Consider the following 27,916-nt stretch of genomic DNA (forward strand, 5'->3'; position numbering starts at 1 on the left):
CTATTTTTATCAGTGATTTGTGCTTGCATCATCCGAAGCTTGGCTGGAGGAATGTAGGCACCCCCAGTGCGGGTGAGAATTGGATCCAAATCCTCTTTCTTCTTCTTTGGAGGGGGTTCCTCATGAGAAAGAGAGCTCTGTGGTGTTGCTCTCTCAGCTGCATTTCTTCGGTCGGGCGAAGGGGATCTTCGGTACTTTCTCCAGTCAGACTCCCTCTCTCTTTCATGCCTCTGTCTCCTGCTAATAGACAGAAAATTCCAAAGATTTATTAAGCGCAGAAACAGCTGCCAATCACATACATTAGTAAGTGACATGCTGTAGCTTTGATTTTGCTTAAAAATCACGTTAGAGAACAGAAGCAACCAACTGCAACCTGAACATTTTAGTGTTTGTTTTTAGCAGCTCCAGACATTTACCTTGATTCGGTGTATTTGTCTCCATAACGACCCCTTTCGGAATGTTTTTGGTCAGATCTCCTGTAATCTGAATGACTTTTGCCTTGTGGTGACTGAGACCTTTGACGCTCTACATGCCTATGCAGAGATTGAGAGCAAAAGTTAGCAGCTATTTATAAACAAAGTCTCCCCCCTACACACAAACACATATTGTTGTATCTGCAGACACCACATAGCTTTCGAAGCTAGGGGCTGGGAGCCAGCACAAGGACTCCTGCTAGTGCAAAGGGTTTCCCAGCCGCTCTTGTCCTCTGCATGCCATCCTCAAACTAGTTCAAACTTACTTCCTCTCCAAAAGTTATTTGCCTGTTGCAATACTGATCTTCGTTTTCAGTGCTTAAAACAGAACACACATGATACTTATTCCCCAAAAGTCTGAAACCCAAATATTGCTATTGTTTTAATTAGGTTCAGAGCTTTTATAATAGGAAAATACTTCTCCCCACACCCATGTTGTTTTCTATCAAATGTTAACTACATAACTCATCATAAAAAAATGTTTATACCCGTCTTCTGGAGAAGAACTTCTCTGGCGAGGATTGTAATCTTCCTTCCTTTCATAACTAGAACCGGACTTTAAATACAAAATAAATTAGATATTTCAAGGATGAGCAGTACCAGCCAGGATGCAAAGAACAGTATTTGATTCATTTGTAACAGTATTTTCAAATCCTCTTCTCTTAAAGATGCTTGGAGAAACAAAAACATTTCATTCACTAGGAGATGAAATATCAAATTATAGGTGAACAACTTATGTTGATGGGAGAGCATTCCAAAGTACTGGTCCCATTAAAGTGAACGCCTTTGTTTACATAGAAACTAAATGAATGTGTATGCAACTTCCAGTCACTTAACAAAACTTTTCCAACTGCAGCTCCTTGCACACCCCAATAAAGCTGCCCCAGACAACTGATGAATGCTCTGAAGGGGGATTTGCTGCCAGACAAAGGGTTTCAGTTTGAAAATTTAAAAAGGCAAATCCTTTCATTATAAAGCCAAAGCACTTTGCACCCAGAGGGCTGCTTGGATTCTAGCCACTGTATTTTCTTAAAAAGTGGTGCAATGCAGGATACAGCAACTCCAACTGTGCTGCCACCAGCATTTTATGCAAGCTGTTTTTGTCTATCACCAAAGGACAGCATCCAACAAAGTAGTTTCTCAGAACAGATTTAGGGGACGCAGAGGGAGTGGAGAGGGAAAAGAGATTCTGTTGCACAGCCAGAAGTCCTTGAAGGAACAGAGCTACTTCACTGAGTAGTCCCTATTCCCCTTCACACCCAAGTATTTTATATCAACTCGATTCTCACAATTCACTAAGTCCCAAACAGAAAAGGCGGCATCCAATTGAGAAAATGAGTCCTTTAACAGAGCAGGGGAGAAAGGCCATTATTTCTGAAACCCTCTTACCCGTGTATCTGGATACCATCTTTAGCATTCTAACTGTTCTCCACAAAATGCCATATCCATATTAGACATGCAAAATGCCATTTTTATATTACACAAAGAGTGACAAAGAGATAAGACACTTGATGGCTAGCTTTTGTTCATATGATACATTCTTTCATAGGTTCAAACTGTTTCACTTATGCCTGCTTACCTACAGAGTGTTGGGGGAAATATTCACACCACTATGTGTGAAAGTAGAATCTGTATTGACCGCATATACATGTAGCTCTTATATGGGGAAAAGAGTCATAGCTCATTCACAGAGCACATGCTTTGGATGCAAAAGGTCCCGCAGGTTCAATTCTGGTATTCATGTTGGGTTGTGAAATCTGCCAATCAACACGAACAATTCTTTACCACATGTTCTGACCTGGTACAGAACAGCTTCCAATATTTTACATGGAAGCTAACGGCCAATATATGCTGCTACTACGGTTCCTCCGTCATCTATCTCTGGAAAGCAGGAGTTACCATCACCAGGTAAAAAGGTTAAGGACCCCTGGATAGTTAAGTCCAGTTGAATTCGACTATGAGGTGCGCTGCTCATCTCACTTCAGGCAGAGGGAGCTGGCATGTGTCCGCAGACAGCTTTCCGGATCATGTGGCCAGCATGTCTAAACCGCTTCTGGTGCAATGGGACTCCGTGACGGAAGCCAGAGCACACGGAAATGCCGTTTATCTTCCTGCCTATTTATCTACTTGCACTGGTGTGCTTTTGAAGTGCTAGGTTGGCAGAAGCTGGGACAGAGCAACGGGAGCTCACCTTGTCATGGGGATTTGAACCGCTAACCTTCTGATCAGCAAGCCCAAGAGGCTCAGTGGTTTAGACCACAGCACCACCATGAAGACTAGGTGATGTGGACTCACTGAAAAGTGTCTTGTCTGAGAACGCCCCCAAATCCTGGAGCCAGCATAGAGCATACTCTTCAAAATACTTACATTTATCTGTGTTACTCCACTCTTCATTTTTTCTGTCAAGCCACTTCAAGCTCTGAATTACTAATGTCAAAGTACAAAAATCAATATGGGGAAATCCTGCTATTCTTCCAGCAAAAATAGCTCATCTAGAAAGGAGGGGGGAAAAGGCAAGACTTTCTGAAATTGCTCTTTCTTAAAAAGAGCATTTTGAAAATAAAGCAGACCTAAACAAGCTAATATTTCTATTAACAAAAATTAAATCACCTGGTTTGTACAACAAATGAATTTGGTTAGTGTCTTTTTTAAGTTAGTACAGTACCATCACTTTGCAGAGTTTTGTAAGTTAAGTATCTGAACAATTATCCGGTGTAATTAACCTACACGGAAGTAAGACAACAAAGATGCAGCTTACACCACTTGCCAGCCACCATCGCCATATGCTACAGATATCTCTAAAACAGGGTGGTTGTTAACATCATGACTAGAACTAAAGCTGTACTTCTTTGGTCCATTTACAAGCAGCCCTTCTGTGCAAAAAAGGGGGGAGCCTAGGGCAACATACAGCCTGAAATAACAAGTGCAATAAAACGTTAATTTGTTTTTTGTTGATCAAGTGGCATATAGATCCTGCAAAAGAATAAGCAGCTGCGAAACCCTCCAGTAAAATCAGTAAAGTTATACACATATATATAAACTCTAGGTTTCCTGAGGTGCGGCTGGTGGTGACATATGTGGAAATACAAAGGTGTGTACCTCAAGGGGGGGGCATAACCCTCCAGATGCTGGCAGGCCACCAAACCCCACCATCCCCAAAAGGGGAATTTTGGGGGGGGGGGTTGCGAGCCCGCCAGGAAGGGGAGGACGAGTTGGCAGCTGGTTTTGGCCTTTGAAGGAAGGGAAAGAAACCGGCTGACACAACCCCACAGGGCATTGTGGCAGGGTGACAAGGCAGCCAGCTGGCAATCCCCACAAGGGGCCAGGACCCGGCCTCGTTGGGGGACGTTCACGCGTGAACGCGGGGCGTAGAAGAGACCTTCCCCCCGCCAGGAGTCTGAGGAGAAGCGAAGGAGTCGGGCCTTCCGCCAATCCAAGGCCAGGAAGAGCAGCGGCCGAGAGGAACGCGCCATCCTCTCCCCCCCCCCCCGCCGTTCCCGCGATAAATCGGAGGGAAGGGGAAGGAACGGAGCAGAATTGAAGATTCTAAGCGGAGGGATGTGAGAGGAGAGCTCTATCCTCCCTCCCGCCCCGCTTCCCTTCCTTAAAACTTACCTCTGCCTCACGGAGTCCGCCATAACATGCGCCCATATATGGCCACAACGTCACTTCCGCTGCCTCGCAAGCTGGCCCGACACGAGACTTCCGGGCGCGCGGGTGAGGCGGAGAGAAGCCGTTGGGCTTCTTTCTCCTGCTCTCGGGATATCTATCTATCTATCTATCTATCTATCTATCTATCTATCTATCTATCTATCTATCTATCTATCTATCTATCTATCTATCTATCTATCTATCTATCTATCTATCTATCTATGAACGTTTAGTTAGATTGGTACCCGTTTTATGAGGAGATATCCCGGCCCCGCGCAGGAACCTTTGGGGAGGGGGAGGAGGCGGGCGCTGACGTCACTAAGTCGCCTGTTAACAGCGAAGGTGGATCTTTTCGAGCTGCTCTTAATGAAACTACAGTTCCCGGCATCCTTTGCCGGCGGCGTCGGCCACGTTTCCCTGCATTCCTTGGGGCGTTCCACCTGTCCAGTTGTACGAATCCTCTGAGGGTGCCATTGTGCTCACAGGTGTGGCAGCCCCAGACTTCAGACCCGTTATATGTTCAACAGGGCTTATTCCCATTTAAGCGTCAATTCCCATTTAAGCATAAATAGAATTGCATTGTTAGGTTAGCAGACTGTGACTTTTGCTGAACGTCTCAGCCTGCATCACGGAGATGATGGTAAAGATGGCAAAGCGCTGGGCCTGAAAAGAATGTTAGTGTTAAGACTTTATTTTTGTTCAATTTATATTTCATATTTTCAAGTAAAAAAAAGAAATGTTGCCATCTTAACCTTTTACAACCAGACTCGACGGGAAGGGGAGGACCCTTAGCTAAAAAAAACCCCCGTCTAATCTGAAATGCAGATAATAACAGAAATAACAAAAATTATACTAAAAGAATGATAACTATGTTCTTTCAGTGAGCTGTTTTTCAAACAACTCTTTTCTGTGCTGAATATGCTGGGGTTGCTAATTAGCATTTTTATTTAAATATTGTGAGATGTTGATGAAATTGCCCCAATTCAGTAGTCTAGCAGAAGCACTGTTTTAACATCTATCTCATAGGAGGAAATATAACAACCATCTGCTTAGATGCTATAGCTATAACCCATTTTGCTGATGAAGCAGCACACTCTTTCGCTGCAAGAATGCCACCCTTTGCATTCTCTTTCTGAAAGGCGAGACCAAATGCTTTATGCAGTGGGTATATACAGAAAGCATCTGTAGAAACAATCTATAGAAATCTGACTGAGGAGAAGGATTCATTTGCAAAAAAATTTGTGGCAGCAGAATGCATGAATGTGCCTTTCCTTTAATTGTATTTCTCTGACCTCATATCACTTTACCCAGTTCACTTTACTGAAGTCAGCAGTGGCAAAATATTTCCCAGCACCTAGAAATGTACAAGTCTTGCTTACATATTTTAATAAGCTCTGGATTAGTTTTTCTAAAACCTACACAAAAGTTCTGCTCAGTCATAGCGACTGACCTTTCAAGGGCAAACCAAGGATGAAAGCTGAAAGCCAGCTTCCCCACTTTTGCTACAGTATTTGCTAAAGGGTGTTTCCTCTTCAGGCTGAAAAATATACTAGAAAAATATAGTGGGTGGTATTCAGTAAAATATTTGTGTGAGCAGAATGATGTGTCCCCCACATACCCAAATCTGCCCCAGAGGGTTGGGGGAATCCCCAGGACAGATTTAGGGTGATGTGGGATGAGGAGAGCAGTCAAATACTCCATTATGCAAACAGAAATCTTTCTGTTTGCACAATGAAAGGTCTACTTAGTTCTGCTTTGTATAAAACCTAATTATTCCACAATATGCTATGGATAATTAAAAATATATCTCGGCACCTGCATTGTGAGAAATGGCAAGATGTGCACCGTATGGTGCCATATTAGTCAGATGCACTCTCTGAGATCAAGGATGGGGAACCTGTGACTATAAGCTACAACCAACACATCCAGTGGTCATGGATTATGGGAGTCCAACCATGTCTGGAGGACCACAAGCTCCCCATCTCTGATTTAGATGTTTGTGCGCTAGAGGCAAGGTGTATTTATCCTGAATCTCAATTTGAGGGAAAAGGTGGGATATAATGTAAATTAATAAATCAACTTCTTAGTATGGGGATGGCCATCTGCATGTTGTATGTTCCAATCAACTGTATAACCTGGTAGTTATTCATAACTAAATTTAGGTTTTTTTCTGTCATGTTTTATTCAAATAAAGTTGGTACCTGCTCATGAATTCCTGTGGACGGAGTAGGCTTTTAAATTACAGTGCCAACCATTTATATAAATTTTAGCTGAATAATACTCTGTCTTTTAATGAATCAATTTAAGAATTAATCCCATAAATTTAAGTATATTTATTTCTGAAACTTTAATAGTGGTGCTTTTCTTGATTCTCTGAAAGATGTATAAGAAAAAGAGCAGCAAAACCAACTCTATGATTCTATGATTCTAAGAATTAACCCCATAAATTTAAGTATATTTATTTCTGAAACTAGTGGTGCTTTTCTTGATTCTCTGAAAGATGTATAAGAAAGATGTATAAGAAAAAGAGCAGCAAAATAAAATGAAGTAAGGATTGTTCTCTTAATTACAGTCTAACTAGCTTTAGCTGGGAGGCAAATACTTAGATCTTGGTTTTAGAATATGGATGTGGTCAAAGCTAATATTCTTTATTTATAGTCTACTGTTCTACTTGAAGACCTTTAAAATGGCTTGCATTATTAAAAACTCAGTGCTGCTCATTTAACTAGTCATGTTGACAACTTCTTTATCTAGTATCCAGATGAGAGCAATTTGCCTACCGCTTAGCTAGGCGACTTTAGCATTCAAGGCAACTAGAGCTCTCCATGTGGTACACTGGGCTTTGAGCTTCAGTCATTTTCAGTGAGATGGTGTTTTCAAAGGAACAGGAAATGCAAGTGTATTGTGCTTCCTGTTCCTCTGCACCTCCATCTGGATTTATATAGAATTGTCATAGGAGATGACCATATCCCAGGTAAGGGGAACATGTGATAATTCTGTTTCAGACAAAATAAAGATCTAAGGAACAGGAAGCTCAACACACTTGCTGCTTTTTGGATTTTTTACGTTTCCAAGTCCAGTGCTGCGCTTATTTGATATGAAAACAGTGTGCTCTGATGTATGATGCATGCTTCTTCAGGGGATAACAGAAATGCATTAATATAGAATTCGCCATGTTAACCTATTTAAATCATGTTGTATTAACATGAGTTTGGCTCTACCACCTGGTACTGTGTCACGTCAAATCAAATATTCTGACAGAAGGACATAATTTTACTTAGCAAAGCCAGATGTTTTGATTGAAAACAGATTGAAAGGCAAACAACATTCTGTAACATAAAATGTACCATTCTGCTAGTTTGTGTCTAGGTTTTTAACTGTGATGCTTTAAGTAAGTTTAAGTAAATTTGAAAGGAAGCAAAATGACTTTGCTCGTCGTTAATGAAACATCAGGTCACTCCCACAGGCTGGTGGAGCTGCAGTTAGATGGTTAATGGCCTACTTTTGAAATGGTGCCCTGGCCTGGAATTAAAACAGGTTCCCATTTTATCCTCAATCCTTTGTGTCATTTAATCCCAATGTTTCTGACCTTTCTGCTGATTTTATACCAGAGTAGTTCTGATTTATCAGGATAATGCCCTCACCCCTGATTTATGCAGATGTAATTGAAGGCAGAATTGACTTGTGCATTTTTAAAAGGAAGAGAGTGCTTCTATGCAATTTTAAAATAGCATTAGCTGGCTGAATAACAACCTTCTATTCTAGCAGGGAAACAAAATTGGGAAAGGGGTACAATAAGGCTGTATATTCTCTCCCTGCTTATTTAACTTATATGTTGAATTCATCATGTGAAATGCTGGACTGGATGAATCCCAAGCCAGAATTAATATTGCTGGAAGAAATATCAACAACCTCAGATATGCTGATAACACAACCTTGATGGCAGAAAGTGAGGAGTAATTAAGGTGAAAGAGGAGAGTGCAAAATATGGTCTGAAGCTCAACATCAAAAAAACTAAGATCACAGCCACTGGTCCCATCACCTCCTAGCAAATAGAAGGGGAAGAAATGGAGGCAGTGAGAGACAGTGTTCTTGAAGCTACCAACATGAGTCTGACCAAACTGCAGGAAGCAGTGGAAGACAGGAGTGCCTGGCGTGCTCCAGTCCATGGGGTCACGAAGAGTTGGACACGACTAAACAACTGAACAACAACAACATTCTAGCAGGGAAGTTACAGCTCTGCATCTGTGAAATGGGAAGTCGCATATGCCAGAGGGCAGTGACTGAGAATGCGATAAAGACTCGTAAATGAATAAACAAATATCAATAATTCTGCATAATGGGTTCAGTTTTGTTGAATTAAATGGGAGCTTATGAGCAAGCAGTGATGAGGCATAAAGGTCTCATGTGATAGTATAAGAAGACCACTGGTCAGTCTCTACGAAGTATTGTGATGATGACAATGCTGCAGGAGAAGTGGTTGTATTGTACTGGCTGTACTGGTGCTTATTGTAAGGAGATTGTTCGGCTTTGGTGAGGGCAGCCATGGACCCCTTTGCAGCTGCAGCTTAAGAAGCATTAGAACAGGCTTCCTCAAACTTGGCCCTCCAGATGTTTTTGGCCTACATCTGGAGGGCTGAGTTTGAGGAAGCCTGCATTAGAACAATCCAGGTTTGTCTGTTCCAGTTTAGTGCTGCACCTTTGTTTGGGATGAATACTGACTGTCCAGCTTTTAGGGTGTTCAGTGAGCCACATTTGCATGAGGCAACCTTGAGATACTGTATTTGAGTAGAGCCAGTGCAGTTTGGTGGGTCTTGCATCCCTGAGAATTTAAGAACTTGGAGGCTGAACAATGTAGTCAGGTAAAAATCATGGTTCTGGCCGGTGCTTGGTGACCTTGCAAATGATAATTTATTTTTCTTTCTAGATAACTCATGGTAAAGCTAATTATAGCACATTATGCTTCCTTCCCATTGACTAACCTCATCAGTGCCTGGATTGAAAACCCCATATAAACTATAATCAGTTCTTGAAAGGAAGACTCACAATCAGTCACAGGGCTACTGTTATGTCCTTACGTTTTTTTCATGAAATTGTTTGTTCCTTTTTTCTCTGACGTTGGATTGGACAGCTTGGAAACACTGTATGTCTCTTTTTCACCCACACCAAGCGGAAACCCTTATTGGGAAATGAAATTGCTTCACTGATGGCCATATGGCCCTATATCTGTGGACACCTGTTTGCAGCATGGGGCAAGAAAAAGGAATAAAGCAATTTTGGAGAACTCTAAACAATATCTGCATTTGCTGCCTTTAAACTGGGGAGCATTGCATTATGGGGATGAGCGTGAAGATTCAGGTAAAGGCAGTTAACCATTTTTGGTCTCTAACCTCACATGACGGTCTCATAGCTGCCAAGTTATCCCTTTTTTTAAGGGAAATTCCCTTATGCTGAATAGGCTTCCTCGTGAGAAAAGGGAAAACTTGGCAGCTATGGACGGTCTAGTTAATGTTCTGTCTGTTTTGATGATTTACTTGGTGGCTTGGAGTTAAATGTTTTGACAGCTGAAATATTACATGATCAATGAGGGTGGAGGAAGCAATATTTTTGACGCAACACAGCTGTTTTCAGATTTGGATGAGCTTGCCTCAGTTCAAGAGAAATCCAAGCTGATAGTTTGAGCCCAAATCATGTCAGGGCGGTGAAGGTTGCACTTAAGGTTCTACCAACTAGAATTGAAATAGCTGTATTTTCATCTGGAAAGGGCATATAAAATGGGGAAAACTTTTCTTGTTGGCTTGCTGCTCATTCTGTCCCGGCCAAGAAAGAATTGTAGAGTTGAAAAGGAACCATGAGGGCCATCTAGTTCATTCCCTTGCAGTACAGGAATATTTTGCCCAACGTCTGGCTCAAACCTACAACCCTGTCAAAGGTGGCCACCAGACCTGCTCCCCACAAATCAGATGTCTGCAAAGCAGTCTCAGCTGTGTCATGTCTGTTCCCTGTCTGTATATTCATTCACTTCCGAAAGACCCTGCTGTACAGTCTGAAAGCAAAGCTACAGAGGATAAGGCTATCAATGGCTACCAGTCATTGATGGTATTGCCTCTGTATAAGATGTATAAGATATTGCCTCTGAATGCCAGTTGCTGGGGAACACCAGCTGGACAGCACATTGATAAATAGTCTCTATTGCTTGTAGAAGGTCTCAACTTCAATTCCTGGCATCCCCAGATTAAAGAACCCTGCCTGAAGCTCAGAGGAGGTGCTGCTGATCAGTGTAGACAGTACTGAGCTAGATGGACTAATGGTTTGACTTATTAGAAATCAGCATCTTATGTCACTACCCGTGTTTCTCATAAAATAAGACATGCCTATAAAATAAGCCATGGCATGATTTTCTTGAGGCAACAAAATATAAGACATACCCCAAAAATAAGCCGTACCGGGGTAGTGGTGCGAGCAGGTCTGGATGGCGCTTCCGTAAGGAAGAGGAAAAGATGCCTGTCCTTGCCGGAACCGGATGCGCAGCGTGCGCCACGTGGAGCCCAGACCGAGTGGGAGCCGGCAAAAGCTGCAGCACACGCTGCGCCAAGCTCCGACCCAGCAGGACCCGGTGAGAGCCGCAGTGCACACCGCGCCGAGCCCCGACTGAGCGGGAGCTGGCAAGGGCCTCAGCGCGGGCCGTGCTAAAGCCCTGACCCAGTGAGAGCCGCAGCGTGCCGAGCCCCGACTGAGCGGGAGCTGGCAAGGGCAGCAGCGTGCGCTGCGCCAAGCCCTGACCCAGCCGTACCCGCCGTGCCACAACCCAGCAAGAGCTGCAGCAGGACCGGCAAGAGGCGCAGCGCGCCGCGGCCCAGCTGGACCTGGCAAGAGGTGCAGTGGGACCTGGCAAGATTAAAAAGATAAGACATCCCCTGAAAATAAGCAGTGGTGTGTTTTTGGGAGGAAAAATAAACATAAGACCGTGTCTTATTTTAGGAGAAACACGGTATATGTCATTGTGGTTGGCCATTGTGGGAAAAGAATGCTGGACTAGATGGGTCTTTGGTTTGATCAAGCAGGGAGTTGAACAGGACCATTAAAATTCACTGCAAAGTGCAGATTTCTAAAGTGGTCTGCCTTGTCTCCAATCAGTGTCTATAATTTATTTGATTCTGCATCTTGATTGCCACTGAAGCTCAAGCAATTTCCCCACTGCTTCAGAGACATTATAGATTATGCTTTTCATCTGCCCTTGCAAAGAAATCACACAGAACATGGAAAAATACAAACAACAAATCCCACCATCGATTCTCAGAAGTTTATAGCGAGAATGTTTTAAAAGAGTACTCTTTCAAATGAGGTTTAAAAGGTGATTAAAAGTAATCTCTGTCTCTCCCCCCCAAAACAAAACCTTTAAAGAGTAAACAATATATGTACAAGAAGGGTAACCCATAGATATTTTCTATCTTTATGTAATGAGTTCTGGTATTACTTTTCATTGCCGAGGAATGATATCATCCAAAAATTTGTTTGAAATCCAAATCCTGAAAATTCTTCCTACATTGCTTAAGAAGATGAAATTAATTTCAAGCTTCCTTACAGGCACATATGCAAACACTCAGGACAGATTGGATATTTGTCAGTTCCTTTATAAAGAGTAGCATGAGCAACTCTAGGGACGCAGCCGCATTGAAGAAATAGATCATGCTTGACCTGGTGCACTGCTTTCTGTGTCTGCACACAACAATTCAACAATGATTCAATTTTCAGTGGTCAAAGAAGCAATACAGAATGATAAGATACGTTGGTATGGATATTTCCAAATCTGAAATAAAGTTTTAAGATTTATAAGGGAGAAAATATAATCATAAAGAAAAGCAAACATCAATTATCTAGGATATATAACCTCTTGCCAAAGTATGATAGTGAACAGGAACAAGTAAAATAATACATGATAAGGAGGGCTCAGGACATGAACAACACAAAACATAGACGTGCAGGAGAAATGATAGAGAAAGCACCACAAATCGTTGCTGAACACAAATGTAAGAGAACATTGTTTCAAAGCTATGCTACAGTGGCACCTGCCTCTTGTAATTATTGGTGTATTAAGTTAATTGTATTCAAAAAATATGCAAAAAGCAGAACAGAACATATTGCACTGTGGTATACATAGAATCAGAATTGTAGAGCAAGAAGGGGCCTTAATGGCCATCTAATTCACCCCCTGCACTCTCAACTGAAGCACCTATGACAGATGTCCACCCACCCTCTGCTAAAAACCTCCAAGGAAGGAGAACTCGCAAGCTTCCGAGGGAGACTGTCCCACTGTCGAACAGCTCTTGCCATCAGAAACTTCTTCCTGATGTTTAGTCAGACTCTCCTTCCTTGTAACTTGAATCCATTGGTTTGGGTCCTAGCCTCCAGAGCAGGAGAAAAAAACCTTGCTCCATCTTCCATGTGATAGCCCTTGAGATATTTGATGATGGCTATAACAGTATATCTCTCAGTCTCCTCCTTACCAGGCTAAAGACACCCAACTCCTTCAACCATTCCTCATAAGGCTTGTTTTCCAGGCCCTTGATTATCTTGGCTGCCCTCCTCTGCACACATTCCAGCATGATCTGGGCACTATAGTTCTGTTGATACAACCTAGTAGAGCGCTAGCATTTTTTGCTGCTGCATCACACTGTTGACTCATGTTAAGTTTGTGGTCTACTAAGAAATCTAGATCCTTTTAAAATGTGCTACATGCAAGTCAGGCATTCCCCAGCTTATATTTGTGCAGCTGATTCTTCCTGCCTAAGTGTAGAAACTTACATTTTTCCTTTTTACATTTTTACATTTTTCCTTTTTTACATTTATTTTGTTAGTTTTGGCCCAGTTCCCCAAATACTGGAAGATAATTATTAGAATAATAACAAAAATATTGAAATATTAAGTTTCCTTAGAATCCAGTACTGCTGCTGCTGAACTATATGCCACCTATCATAAAGAAAACATCCTATCTGCAGCTGCAAGATTTTTAATGGATTGAAACTGGAAAGTTATATTACTCCCTTCTTGGAAAGAATAGCTTAATAAAGGTTAGGAATGGGGCAGGGGGGCATAGAATTGAAGTGACTATTACGTGATCCTATCCACTCTTAACTGGTTCCAAACAAATACAGTTAGATTACTTATGAGTAAATATGACTAGAATGGCATTGCATGCCATTACTCTTTCTGCTCCAAAGTGTTGAAGGTAGCGTTAAAAATACAAAATTACAAAAAACCCTACAACTCCCCCCCAACCCCAAAACCAAATAGATAAATAAAGCTATAAAAGTTACTTTATAAAAAAGGACAAATTGGCAGCATCCAGTATGTAATCCCAAACCACCATCAGTATTTAACCAGTCAGTAACACACCTTTGCAAAAGGCCTTCCTAAATTGAAATGTTTTGATCTGCTAGTAAGAAACAGGGAGGTGGCCAAATGGATTGCTTTTTCTTGGCTGTTTGATGTGTTACTCAAGGCTCTTTCATATGTTACCACTTCAGCGGAAGCTGCTGATGAAAACCCTTTATGCATGACAGTGTGTGTTAGCATTGGAAAGTAGACTCTCCAGGCTGATGGTAAAAACTTGCAAATAACATTCCTCTCCCTCCCTGCTAGACTGTTGCTATGCAGAAACAATTTTAATGGCCATGTGGGGCCTGAGTGTTTAATTTGGCCCAAATATTGTGACTTACAAGCTTTCTGTCTTGAAGTTTTCAAGGACACAGGAAGATGCTGTATACTGAAGCAGTTCATTGGTCCATCTAACCAAGTATTGCTGACACTGTCTGGCAATGGGTTTCCAGGGTATCGGACAGGGGTCTCTCCCAGCCCTATCTAAGATTCTAGGCAGTGAACCAGGAATCTTTGTATGCTGTACTACAGAGTCTACTGAGCCATGGTTCTCCTTCAATTACTTGCCTAGATACCAGTCCAAGACCCACATAGCCTCTCCCGATTCCGAGAGAGAAAGAGAATATGTTCTCTTACGGTATTTGTTCCAGAGATCAATCCAGTAAATATGACTGGTTTTTGCTGTTGTTGCTTTCAGCCTACAAATGATATGCAATTGTGCCCCCCCCCCCTATTTTCATTGAGTTTCCTTTACACTGAAAGGAATGGAGTTGATGGCATTGAATAAGTTAATGACAACATAATTTATGTAATTTTACAGCAGTGGACAACGAGATGAATAATGTAGTTTTTGGTGGAAGTTGGACCGCAGTGGAATAGAAACAGTACTGTGTGCAATTAATGCAGGGCTTATTGGAAAACAAATCTCCCTGCACATGCTTTGGCAAACTGAATAAAACACTAAAAATAACTTTCACAAAGAAATCTTGTCAAAGGTTAAAAAGGTAAAGGTAAAGGACCCCTGACAGTTAAGTCCATTTGCAGATGACTCTCAGGTTGTCCACAGACAAACAGTTTTTGTTTTTCCAGGTCATGTGGCCAGCATGACTAAGCCGCTTCTGGTGAAACCAGAGCAGCGCACGGAAACGCTGTTTACCTTCCCGCCAGAGTGGTACCTATTTATCTACTTGCATTTTGGGCGTGCTTAAGTTACTGGGTTTTCAATTATTGTATTGTTTACAAAGCCATGTTTGCTCTTTCAGAACTCATTCATTCCAGTTTGAGCTCCATACCATACATTTTGCAGTGCATTTTTATAGTCTGAGCATAACTTTTACTGTCTCTGCAAAAAGTACAAAAATTCTTCCTTTTTTAGTCCCCATGCAGAATGAAGATAATTTTCAAGTAAGCCTTTGGCAAATTTCTGAAAAAAATTAAGATCAGGTTAGAAATAAATTGGCTTTATGTCTGAAGTCTCGGTGGAGCTTTCAGGGCGAAACGATGATTCAGCCAATAAAACTAGGTTAAGCCAAGGGCAGCTCGTTTCTGTAATTAACAAAAGGCCTGAAAAAGGAAAGGAAAGGAAAGGTAAATAATACTAAGACAGAAGGTTCATATAAGGGCTCAGTCTTAGATCAAGAACCTCTTAAAGAGTTTATGCTGTGTAATGTTAGAAGCAAAAAAAAAGATCTGGGCTCTTACATATGTTTCTTTTTTTATGTAGAACATTTTGAAGGTGTGTACATTATCTTTGGCTCAATCCTCAGGCAAAAGCAAGTTTTCTGCTTGATGGGAATGCCTCTATACTACTCCAAGCAAAATTCAAACTACCTCTATAGAAAATATTGATTTGCTACATTTAGCATCTGCCCTTTCTAAAAAGGAGCTCCACACGGCATACTGAACCAGCTACAGAAGTGGAACTAGATTGGGCACTTTTTAGAACCCACGGCTGTTCATTTCTTATATCAGTAACTGGTAGGGTAGGCATTACACGTAGCATCAGATAGGTGGCTCTCTCTGCAAGCATTGTAGTACACGTACTGGCAAAATTCTTGCTTCAAAATTTAAATTCCATGCAATTTTATTTTACCAGTAGCTACTGCCATAGGCTTTAATGGAGGCAGGAAAACCATAATAACCACTGCTCAAAGGCTCACCAAACCAATGAAAGATTGTCTTCCATGGTAAACCGGAATAAAGTACATCAGCAGTTTTTTGCCAAAATTGGAAAGAAATGTATGATATACTTGTTCAAAAACTGGAGGAAAAAATGGGAAATGTGTTAGTTTTCAACAATTTTTAATAGGCGGTATCTTTTGCAATTTTTCTGGGGTCAGTCTGTTATATTTATAGATTTCATCAGGTACATTGTGTATGCCAAGTTATTAGGTTATTAGGTTAACAGGTGTCATTTTAAAAACTATAGATAATAAAGGTGGATTTTGGGTTGTTTTTTTGCTACATAACTACATCCTTTTAATAACATAGCCAAATTGCAAAGGTCTGCAACCAAAGAAATCAATTCAAATCAATGCTGATAAAATAGTTGCTCTCTGTCTAGCCCACCTCCTCTTTTTGTCTAGTCTTTCCAGTGGTCTTCTTGACTGACATTGTGGTTTTGTATTTTATCTTCTACATAAGAGCAGATGTGAGAGAAGATTTAGAAAAAGGTTGGAGCTTTTTTTGGGGGGGGGAATGCTGCCCTTGTGTGCTTCACTAGGAATGGGACTATATAATAAATACTGTACTTTAAATACTCCCTATCCTCAACCAGCCACACATACAGAGAGAATGTGTGTTTCTCTGAAGAATTATTAGGCAATTGATGCCAACTTGCCAGCAAAATAAATGCATGTCTTGATTCTTCTTGATCTCTCTGAGGCCTTCGATGCCATTAACTATGGTATCTTCCTGGAATGGGAATGGGGGGGGGGAACTGTGCTATAGTGGATCTGGTCCTACCAGCACGGGACCGAGTCCAGAAGGTAGCATTGGGGGAGTGCTTTTCTGTCCCCTGGCAGTTGGGGGTGCTGCACTATTTTGTCCCCAATTTTATTTAATACCCACACGAAGCTGCTGGGAGTGGTCATTAGGAGTTTGCGGGCAAGATGCCTTCAGCAAGTTTATGACACTTAGCTCTATTTCTTCTTAACATCTGAACCAGGAGATGCTGTGCAGGGCTGGCTTAATCCCAAATGCATTGAAAGCATTGTGTTTGATTTGATTTGAAGGTTCTGTTTCAGGTATTTGATCTACAGTATAGGCAAGACCTTTAGCAGATGCTGCAAGTCCATAGGGGATGTATCTGAGAAACAGCCTTAAGGTCAAGGGCAGGGAACCTGTAGCCCATTATCCATTGGTCATGCTGAGTGGGTGGGTGGGGTTGATGGGAGATGGGGCTGCTGGGAGAAGGAGTCTAAGGACCCTAGAGATTTTCCAGCTCTGAAAGCAGAGGTGCAGACCTTGCCCTCCCTGCCCGTTCTCTCTCTTCCCCCGGCCTGCCACCCTGCTTTGCTCTTTGACTCTATTTTTTGTAAAATTATGAATGCAATGGGACACTGCTAATGGTGTGGATTAGAAAGCTGTAAAAAACATGGGGTGTGCATTATGCTTGTGCTGGTAATTAAAATGTCAATAAAACATTGATAGAAGCTCAGGCGCCATGGAAATGAAGTAATGTTTACTTAATAGATGTGTTGCCTTCTCCCCCACACCAGTGAGTCATTTGGAAACTTGTGCTGCTACATGATAATGATAGTTACAAGACAGATCATTAGTAGGGTAGTGGAAGTAAGTAAATATGGGGTCCTCTGCTGCAGAGGCTGCAGTCCTATGCACACTTACCAGGCAGCAAGTTCCATTGAACTTGTATAGGACTACAGTGGTACCTCGGTTTATGAACACAATTGGTTCCGGAAGTCTGTTCATAAACTGAAGCATTCATAAACTGAAGCGAACTTTCCCATTGAAAGTAATGGAAAGTGGATTAATCTGTTCCAGACGGTTCGCGTAGTACTTAAACTGAAGCGTTCATAAACTGAAGCGAACTTTCCCATTGAAAGTAATGGAAAGTGGATTAATCCGTTCCAGACGGGTCCGCGGAGTACTCAACCTGAAGCGTACTTAACCCGAAGCATGGGTGTAATTGGTTCCGGAAGTCTGTTCATAAACTGAAGCGTTCATAAACTGAAGCAAACTTTCCCATTGAAAGTAATGGAAAGTGAATTAATCCGTTCCAGATGGGTCCACGGCGTTCGTAAACCGAAAATTTGTAAACCAAGGTGTTCATAAACCTAGGTTCCACTGTATAGTGCAAGGCTGCAGCTCTAAGTACGTTTATGTCCATTCACTACATCCAAGCCAAATAATGTCACTTTTGGGGTGTTAGTCTCCTGAACAGCTACATTTGGTATTCTCCATCTGCCTGACCACAGCAAATGGTGATTGGAGAATGATTTGCTGTAGAAATATCAGAAACGTATAAGCATGCCCAGTATCTTCCAGAGTCAGTGGCAATTTTACACACGACTTCCTGCATGACATGCCACCCCCAAAGTCCCTAACTAAGAATATGAGGCCTGTGTTACTGGTGAACTAACATGTCTAACAGCAATCCACCAAGTTCTCAATAAACCTTCTGTTTCTGCTACCGGCATAAAGGTACAAAAATCCCCAGGGGGTGGGAGTAGTAAAGGAATAAAATACCCAGCAAGCTGACATACACTTAGAGGGCATCCTAACAAATTTGCTTCTTGGTATTGAGCTGAATATGGCCCAGACTATTTTTTCCAGAATCACAGTTGGGGCAACGTGCCCCCCCCCATGGGGGGTCTAAGAAATTTTGGGTAGGTTGCCTTACATTTAAACATGAGATTGTTGAGAGTTTTCAGTTAGTGTCTTGGCTCCCCTCAGCAGCTTGGTAATTTGGCCGCATTGGCCAATGGGGACCGCCATCTTTTATTGCCAAGGCTGCCTGGAGGACTCAAAGGACTTCTGTTGCCTCCTATTCTGCTTCCTACCAATGATTGTTGTTGTTGTTTAGTCGTTTAGTCGTGTCCGACTCTTCGTGACCCCATGGACCATAGCACGCCAGGCACTCCTGTCTTCCACTGCCTCCCGCAGTTTGGTCAAACTCATGTTCGTAGCTTCAAGAACACTGTCCAACCATCTCGTCCTCTGTCGTCCCCTTCTCCTTGTGCCCTCCATCTTTCCCAACATCAGGGTCTTTTCCAAGGATTTGTCTCTTCTCATGAGGTGGCCAAAGTATTGGAGCCTCAGCTTCACGATCTGTCCGACCAGTGAGCACTCAGGGCTGATTTCCTTAAGAATGGATAGGTTTGATCTTCTTGCAGTCCATGGGACTCTCAAGAGTCTCCTCCAGCACCATAATTCAAAAGCATCAATTCTTTGGCGATCAGCCTTCTTTATGGTGCAGCTCTCACTTCCATACATCACTACTGGGAAAACCATAGCTTTAACTATACGGACCTTTGTAGGCAAGGTGATGTCTCTGCTTTAAGATGCTGTCTAGGTTTGTCATTGCTTTTCTCCCAAGAAGCAGGTGTCTTTTAATTTCGTGACTGCTGTCACCATCTGCAGTGATCAAGGAGCCCAAGAAAGTAAAATCTCTCACTGCCTCCATTTCTTCCCCTTCTATTTGCCAGGAGGTGATGGGACCAGTGGCCATGATCTTGGTTTTTTTGATGTTGAGCTTCAGACCATATTTTGTGCTCTCCTCTTTCACCCTCATTAAAAGGTTCTTTAATTCCTCCTCACTTTCTGCCATCAAGGTTGTGTCATCTGCATACCTGAGGTTGTTGATATTTCTTCCGGCAATCTTAATTCCGGTTTGGGATTCATCTAGTCCAGCCTTTCGCATGATGAATTCTGCATATAAGTTAAATAAACAGGGAGACAATATACAACCTTGTCATATTCCTTTCCCAATTTTGAACCACTCAGTTGTTCCATATCCAGTTCTAACTGTAGCTTCTTGTACCACATAGAGATTTCTCAGGAGACAGATGAGGTGATCAGGCACTCCCATTTCTTTAAGAACTTGCCATAGTTTGCTGTGGTCGACACAGTCAAAGGCTTTTGCATAGTCAATGAAGCAGAAGTAGACATTTTTCTGGAACTCTCTAGCTTTCTCCTACCAATGATATTTTATTTTTTTAAAAAAAATGTTTTCTTCTGCTGTGTTTGACAATTCCTCCACCTCAAGTTGTGTGAATGGCTGGTATACTCACTTTCTTAAGAAGTGAGCCTGAAACGCAAGTCTGAAATTAGTGTCAGTTTCCTAATTTGTACAGATTTTGTAATAATGGGGAAATGCTCTCCACATTTTACCCAAAACGTCTTTCTGAGAAACGAGGCCTGTGTCATGGTCATGTCAGCATGTCCAATAGATGGTGCTACAACCTAAGGAAATTACATCTTCCTTGGTCTCACTCAATCTCTCCCCCTTCTTCTGTTATTTTTATATGGACTTGATTATTTATTGGCCGTTCAGATGGTTCTTGCAGTCAGTGAAACTCAATCCCTTTTCTAATATTCATGAGCAATGAAGCTTTCAGACCTACTTCCAACACAACTTGTTTATATTGTAAGCCTTTGGGTGAGACTTCCTTATTAGTTCTGAGTAGCGTACCAGACCCTCCAAGTGTCCCTATTTTCCAAGGACAATCCCATATTTGCAGAAGCCGTCCCAGTTTTTTATTTGATCCTGTAATGTCCTGTTTTTCTTTAGGATGTCCCTATTTTCATTGGAGAAATGTTGGAGGGTATGGACTTATGCAACCCGTGAGCCAAGGAAATAAGTAACTATACAACCTTGAGAAGATATCTGAAGGCAGCTCTGTATAGGGAAGTTTTTAAATGTTTAATGTTATGGTTTTTATATATGCTGGAAGCCACCCAGAGTCACTGGGGAAACCTAGTCAGATGGGTGGGGAATAATAATAATGGTAAAGGTAAAGGGACCCCTGACCATTAGGTCCAGTCGTGACCGATTCTGGGGTTGCGCGCTCATCTCGCATTATTGGCTGAGGGAGCCGGCGTATAGCTTCCAGGTCATGTGGCCAGCATGACAAAGCCGCTTCTGGCAAACCAGAGCAGCACATGGAAATGCCGTTTACCTTCCCGCTGTAGCGGTTCCTATTTATCTACTTGCATTTTGATGTGCTTTCGAACTGCTAGGTTGGCAGGAGCTGGTATGCAATGAATTCTTCCATCATTTCTCTAGAGACAAAAGGAGTGCCTGTAATGATTGGAATTTTCCACAAGATGGCAGTAGTTTCCACAAACAAATCTTGGAGAAACATCTACCGGTATGTCTTTCTGGCTATAACTTAATTTGTTTCCCTGACACTTCAGTCTTTCTCTCTCTCTCTCTCTCTCTCTCTCTCTCTCTCTCTCTCTCTCTCTCCCCCCCCCCCCCGGGCTTGCAAAAAACAACAACGCTCCGGGTGCTTTCACACACAAAGATCGCAGCTTGTATCAGGCTGAACTTGGCAGCTTGCAGGACTTTTCAGAGTGTCAGGGAGCAGCGCTCTAATCACATGCTCATCTGCATGTGTTCTGCATCTGATGCATCACCCCAAAAGTTGTTGAGCGTTTTTTTTAGGAAGAGCCCAAAATTGCTGAGTTTCTTTAGGAAACCACCAAAATTCTTGAGCTTTTTTTTTTAATACCACTGCTGAAAATCCAGGTTCATTCAGATTGCAAATAAAGTGTTTTATCTTCATAATTATGAACTACCTTTAGCTGGCAACTTTATTTCAATATTAGATACTGGTACTAGAATTTGAAATAACTACTGGAGTTAAGTTGCTTAGCAATGCAAAGGCATGATTGCATTGTCACAATTTACTGTTCTTGTGAAGACTCACTATGCTGAGTTTGCATGCATTTATATTCTAATTGAATTGTCACAGGCTGTACTTTTCACGTTTCATTGCCATTTAACACCAAGCTTTCCCGCTTTCCCCCTTTATACACATGTACCTGTCACACAGAGTATTACTGATCTGATGGCATGGGCTTTAGTCCGTGAAATCTTATGCAAAAAATATATATCTATTAGTCTTTAAGATGCTATGAGACTATCTTGTGTCATCTATTAAATACTGCAGCATAATGATGCCATTGCTTGTCACTTATCAGATATTGCCATATATCCAATAGTGAAATCACAGGCAATGTAAAAATACAGAAATGAAGCATCGTTGGATAGAAATGGAAAATAACTGGTGAATGTTCATAAACGACAGAGAAATACGCAACCACTAAATTTTGGGCAGGAAAGAGACCTTTCAAGGATCCCACTCCCTTCTTTTACATTTTACTCCATTTGAACCAATGGCAAATTCCTCTGTTTTCACTTTCCCAACCCTTCTGATGTGTAATACCATTTATTTTAAGGACAACCCCCCCCCCGGTCAGCTGTGTCTCAAATATGTAATAAGCACTCACCGTTACCCATTGGCGAGGAAAATTCACTTTGCACATGTCCAGGTGTTCTCTCTTCTTTAATATTACTTCAGGTTGGTCAGCCCTGGCATTCAAAATCAAAACAAGTTCCAAAGCTGAGCCAAAGTTTCAACCAAGCCTTGGTTTGGACATGGAATACCCTTTCTTTGGGCATGTGGCAGTGGTGGCAAGGATTGATAACAGAATCACAGAATTGTAGAGTTGGAAGGGACCACAAGGGTCATCTAGTTCAACCCCCTGCAATGCAGGAATCTTTGCCCGACATGGGACTCAAACCCATGACCCTCAGATTAACTGTCTCCTGCTCTACCAACGGCGCTATCCCAGCTTTGATATACATTTCGTATCTACATCTACCCCCTACAACAAATATTTACACATTTCAAGATCTAAATCCTTCCAGTGTAGCTTGCATTAAAATAGACTTTGAAGCCAATATTGACATATAAAGAGGCATCAAAGTCCTTTCCATGGGGCAGCTGGTGGTAGATAGCCCAGTAGTGGTATAGGGCAGTGGGCTGTAAGACGAGCAGGTACCTAATGCCTTGCTTGCCTTGCTCTTCTAGAATCCTTCCCACTACCGTAGTTGGTGGTAGGTGGCTGTCAGGGACTGAACAGAAGAGGAATGGTGGAGACCGCTTCCCAAGCCCTCCCCCTTCCAGGGAGGAGGAAGAGGAAGACAGTACAGCGGCACGCCTCTGATTAAGAACAGTTTCAGGTTAAGAACGGACCTCCGGAACAAATTACGTTCGTAACTAATTGTATAGATTTACAACGGGTTTGAGGGAGGTCACAGCTCAGAGGCTGATGAGGGGGAAAGTTGGGAAATCATGGGAGAGCCAGAGCAGCTGGATGACATGTTGTCATTAGAAAGCATTCCAGACCCTCCATCTCCCAGAACCTGGCAAGCCTTAAAAGTAGGAGAGCAAAGAGACCAAAGACAGGGCATGTAGCAGCACCCGTAGAGATGATGAGAATGATGAATGAGGACATGGGGGAGACTGGGGATGGGGTGGAGATTCACTCAGGACAACACCATCATCCAAGGGACCGGGTTCGGTAGCCTCTCTCTGTAATATTGAAATAAAGAAGGTCTGTAAAAAACTCTTCCTTGTCTTTATACTTTCCTAGGTTGCCAGCCGGGAGCCACTGACAGTGGCCCAGTGGGAAAGAGAGGCAATAGTTCAGTTGCCGAAGGTAGTTTTTGTCGCTCCCTCTTTCACACTTGGAGCTCTGCGGTGCCATTTCTGTGTAGCAGCCACTCAGTTTTACCTATCTGTAAGATGGGTCCATTGCACCACTGGCAAACTTACATAGATGCAATGCATACGCCACCACTGCTATCTGATAGGAAAACCATGATCAGAAGGCACCGTAGAGACAAACCGACAATTCAAACATTTCTTGATACTTATAATGGCTGAACTTTTTTTGGGGAGGGGGGGCGTTACAAGAACTTTGAAGCATAATAATTTACGTTATAAGTGTGACATAAAAAGCATTGAGGTCGAGGGACAGAGGAGTCTCAAAGGATTAAAAAATGGAGGACTCCTTTGAGAATTTAGTACAAACGGACTCTTAAGTCCCAAATAATTTTGGAAGACGGGTTATGGAAAGGAACACAGAAGTAGCTACACTTCAAAAAAAAATTTTTTTAAGAAAAAGTTGGGGAAGCAGCTGGGGGTAGATTTGGATCTGAAGGCAGAAAAGGAATAGCCGGCACAGCTGGGGAGGAACTTTGATGTTGCATTGCATGAGGTTTAAGGAGAACTAGAGAACGAGAGCAGCCTTTGGAAGTGCCAGTGGGTGAAGGAGGTCAGGATACCCTGTTATTTTAGAAAAAGAAGCCCTTGGTAGGTCATCTCTGTCAAGGGAAGAGGCAGTATTTAGGGGCACGAACAGAAATAATTTTCGGGTCGAGAAGGAAAAGGCGCAGGGCACTTGGGCAGTTAAATGACAAAAGGAGCCATTGGCAGTTGTTATTGTAGAAGTTGCTGGCTCTCCCCTCCCAGCTTTTCTGCCTAGGCTTTACCTATCGGCTTGCAGCTTTCATAGCCTATTTCAGAGGCAAATGCCAAGAGGAAAGTGGATGCAGTGTGGGGAGCTGCATCCTTGGTTCATAAACCTTAAAGCCCTGGCCTTTCAGGCATCGGGTTGTATCCAGCCAAGTTGGCCTGTTAGTGCAAGGACTTCCACCTGTGTCACAGGACCTCCTTTCCCTCTCCTCTCCCAGAGTGTCCCCACACCCCCAAATCTGTTCTAGGCATTCCCCAAACCTCCAGAACAGAACGTGTGTGTGTGTGTGTGTGTGTGTGTAGCAGGTGCACAGGGAGAAGAGGGAGGCAGCATGTCCCTTTTTCCTCATTAATAAATATCTGTAACTGCTTCACATCAGTTCTGCAATGTTGTAGGCTAAAGGCTGAACCTTTGACCCTGCTGTGCAAAACTTCCTCCAGTGAACTTTTGATCTTCCCGAGCAAGAAAACCATTAACCCCAAGAAACAATTGTTTTGCAACCCGCATTATACAATCTCGGCCAAAACCAATTAGGAAATGGCAGAAATTCCTATTCCTTCACACCTGTACTATATGCCTGTTGTCTGTATTCTCATGTCTGTTACCTTGCTAGCTGGGTTTGAGTGTCTCCTGCCACCAGGTTTGGGTGGAACAGGCCAGAATGTTGGTGTAATTTTGCAGTTGTCCCATGATCTCACGGCAAACAGTCATCCCATGTTTGTACAATGTAATGAGCAAAGCTACACTCGGAGAACAGCATCGTAATAACACGGAGCCTAATGAACCATGTAGCGAAAACCCAGTGATCCCCCAAACGACAGGGTAATTAGATATTAATATACATATAAAACAGGAGAGTTATTATCATTGTGTTACGTTGATCTGGGACATTAGTGGGACACACAGCAAATTAACCACAAAAGTGTTCTAGATAATCATTCAGATAATATGATTTCTATTGCACGGCAAGAGGGGGCAATTTGTCACTGTCTCTCAACTTTTACATACCAGTTGCGCTAATGAAAAATATGTGGCCCTAGTTCCTTTTGAGCTGAAGAGTGGCATACATCAGCATATCAAAGTTATGTAACATTCATAATGGGAGACTCTACCGGATGAGGAGGGGGGGGGGAAATCAACTTGTATAAATTAAAATTTTAATCAATCTTCCTAATAGATTCCCATTGAGGAGCCTTTGTGACACTGAGATATAGTCTGCCAAAAGAAGGCTGTCTCCTCACATTTCATCATTGCGTTGCATCGTTGACTGGCTGGCAGTTAAAATACCAGCAGCTCAGTCCTAATTTCTAAAGCAGTGTCAACAGCTATTTCTCTCCTTGGAAATGATGTGGCAGGACCAGGACTGGTTTGCAGCTTTGAATAACTCTGTGATCTCTATTTCATACAATGCGAAACTTTCCAAGAATATCCCAAATGCCCTACACACACACACACACACAGAGAGAGAGAGAGAGAGAGAGAGAGAGAGAGAGAGAGATCCAGCCGCAGGATCTCCTACTGAGGAGCTGGCATCCGTAAAACAAGTGAAAGAAATACTTTACTGATTGATGCAGGTGTATCTCAAAAATCAATGAACATGAGAGTCAATGAGCACAAGTCAATAGTGAGTCGATGAACATAAGTCAATGAAAAAGCAGCCCAACTTTAATCTCTTTCAACTCTTGTTAGGATGCTTTTACTATGGTCTAGTTCTTGCCGAGATGATAAACATGTGTCTATCAGCGTCAGCCTTTAATTGCTTCCCCCCCCCCAATCACTCACTCAGACACTCTTCTAGAATTTGGGAGATTCGTGGACCAGGCCATACACATAGAAGTTGATCCATCAAATTCCCATGGCATAGTAGGCATGTTTCACGCACATAATGTACTAAATGGTATGGGATGCCCCCGTGAAGAATGAGGAGGCACTTCTCCTTGATAAAGAAAAGGGAGAAGGAAGGGGAGGAAACAGTTCACTTATCGGACATTTGCATGCCTTGTCCTCTATGTACGGCATCAACTTTGCACAATTATATTACATAATCTAAAGTTAGCATTTCTGCATCTCCCCAAACCTTGTTTCTAAATAGCCCTTTGAAACTGTGTTTGCTTGGAATCGGAGTTATGTATGGCCAATATAATTCTTTTTTTTCACTGATTGTTGCTTGAGATTCGATGGATTTGCTCTTATTGAGACACATATTATGAAATATCCCTCCCTCTAGGTAGAGAATCGATGTTATAGTACCTCAAGGATTCTTTTTTTTAAAAAAAGAAAGGAAGTAGCTGCATTACACAGATAACATGACCACTTGCAGCTCAGTTCTCTATTTTCACACCTGAAATATTAGGTCATATTTGATTTTTGCTATCAGAAGTGAAAGCAGCAGGTATTCGCTTTAATTGATTGCCCCCTTACTCTTTCAGACACGTTATATCACATTAAGGTATTGCTCGTCTCCAGCTATCAGAATCCAACAACACATTCCGTACCTGGGGAAAATGACAATTCAAAAATCAATGAATAATGCAGCAAAGAACCAGATGTTAATCTTACAATTCACAGAAACCCATTTCAGTTGCAGAAGGCTTCCCAAAGGCTTTCTAACTACCCTGTATAAGATACATTACTGAATAGAGCCATATTCTGGGCACAATCAGCCAATGGGAAGCATGCTGTACAACCATGGGTAAAATGATGCTTTGTAAATGCTTTCCCCGCTAGGTTTGGATGATTTAATAGATAATGGTCTCATCTTTGTGGGACTTAAAATGGGTTAACAGAGTCCGTTATCCCTGGATAAGGAATTTCATGGAGCAAATACATTCTTCCACGTTTTGTAACAGTCTCACAGAGTTTCCGTGGCAGCAGACATTCCTATTCATTTCTTTGGTTTGTAGGTCAATGCCTATATTTAGCTTTCACAGAATTCTCCTGGTCCAATTTTGGCTCAAGTGTAGAGGACCTTTGGAGGAACCCGGCTGAAATTATATATCATTTCTTTCCAGGTTTTTGACCAGCTTCCCTCAACCGGGGACTCGGCTCGCTACATTAGTTTAAAAACAGCGTTTTGAATGTGTTATTAACATGCAACACCAGATGGCACTGTAGAGCACAAAACTTATCCATGTGATTTTGCATAGGGGTTCCCCCCTTTTTACTATAACAATTTAATTGATGACTTATTTATAGCGTGTTTTTTCCTGTGTGTACCCTGGCGCACCAAATTCCCATCATCTGTGATGATTGGCCATGCTAGATAAGGCTGATGGGGGCTGCTTTTGGCTCTAATAATCAATGCGGCATACAATAATTTAATCAATTAAGCTAGCTGATTATTAACTAATTGATGCAGCCAATATCCATCCGCCTCCATCGCTACCAATGTGGGTGTGATTTGTGCTTAGGACACTTTCAAAACAGATTAAATAATGCAGGACTATCCGAATACCCTTCGGCACCCTAGTGTTGCTGTCAGCCAGAAGCCGGTTTCTTGAAAAACAAATGAAATAGTTTAGGGGCGTTAAAGGGCAGAGCAATGTCTCCTGAGGCTGTAATAAGAAAGCTAAAAAAAGATCGATTATCTGAGCTTGCACATGTTACACAGCTGTCATTTGGAAGAATTAAGAAAGTGCGTGAGAGAAAAACTTCCTCGTTTCCCTTGACATAGCCTGCTAACCCACTTTTTCCCCCACAGGGGTGGTGTTTGGGCCGTGTTTAAGAGCGCAGATCTCTTCACTGTTGTATGGCTCCTTTCCCAGACTAAGGTGGGAACATATGGAGCCGGCTTTCATACGAGGATAAATTGCGCTTATTATACCCAAGACAGATTAGAACCTCACAAGAATTTAAGATAGGGAACAGAGACTTATCACATGAGGCAAGCCTGGCCTTGGTGCTGG

At 42.2% G+C, this 27,916-nt stretch overlaps 1 protein-coding gene across 2 annotated transcripts in view; it reads right to left on the reverse strand.

Annotated features, from left to right (window-relative positions):
- CWC22 (CWC22 spliceosome associated protein) overlaps positions 1-4,149 on the reverse strand; it is a 34,031-nt gene extending 29,882 nt beyond the window's left edge. The window contains exons 1-5 of one of the 2 annotated variants that reach the window (XM_035133810.3): positions 4,089-4,149; positions 2,841-2,965; positions 962-1,029; positions 417-533; positions 1-240 (exon numbers count right to left, since the gene is read on the reverse strand). In XM_035133810.3, coding sequence (XP_034989701.3) covers positions 1-240; positions 417-533; positions 962-1,029; positions 2,841-2,867 — 452 coding nt within the window. In that variant the 5' untranslated portion in view covers positions 2,868-2,965; positions 4,089-4,149. Of the gene's footprint in view, positions 241-416; positions 534-961; positions 1,030-2,840; positions 2,966-3,083; positions 3,192-4,088 lie in introns of those variants that run through there. The other variant, XM_088660396.1, reaches the window with a different exon arrangement.
- Between the last annotated feature and the right edge of the window lie 23,767 nt (positions 4,150-27,916).

The sequence above is a fragment of the Zootoca vivipara genome, chromosome 1 (assembly GCF_965207765.1).
Source record: "Zootoca vivipara chromosome 1, rZooViv2.hap1.1, whole genome shotgun sequence".
NCBI classification, from domain to species: domain Eukaryota; kingdom Metazoa; phylum Chordata; class Lepidosauria; order Squamata; family Lacertidae; genus Zootoca; species Zootoca vivipara.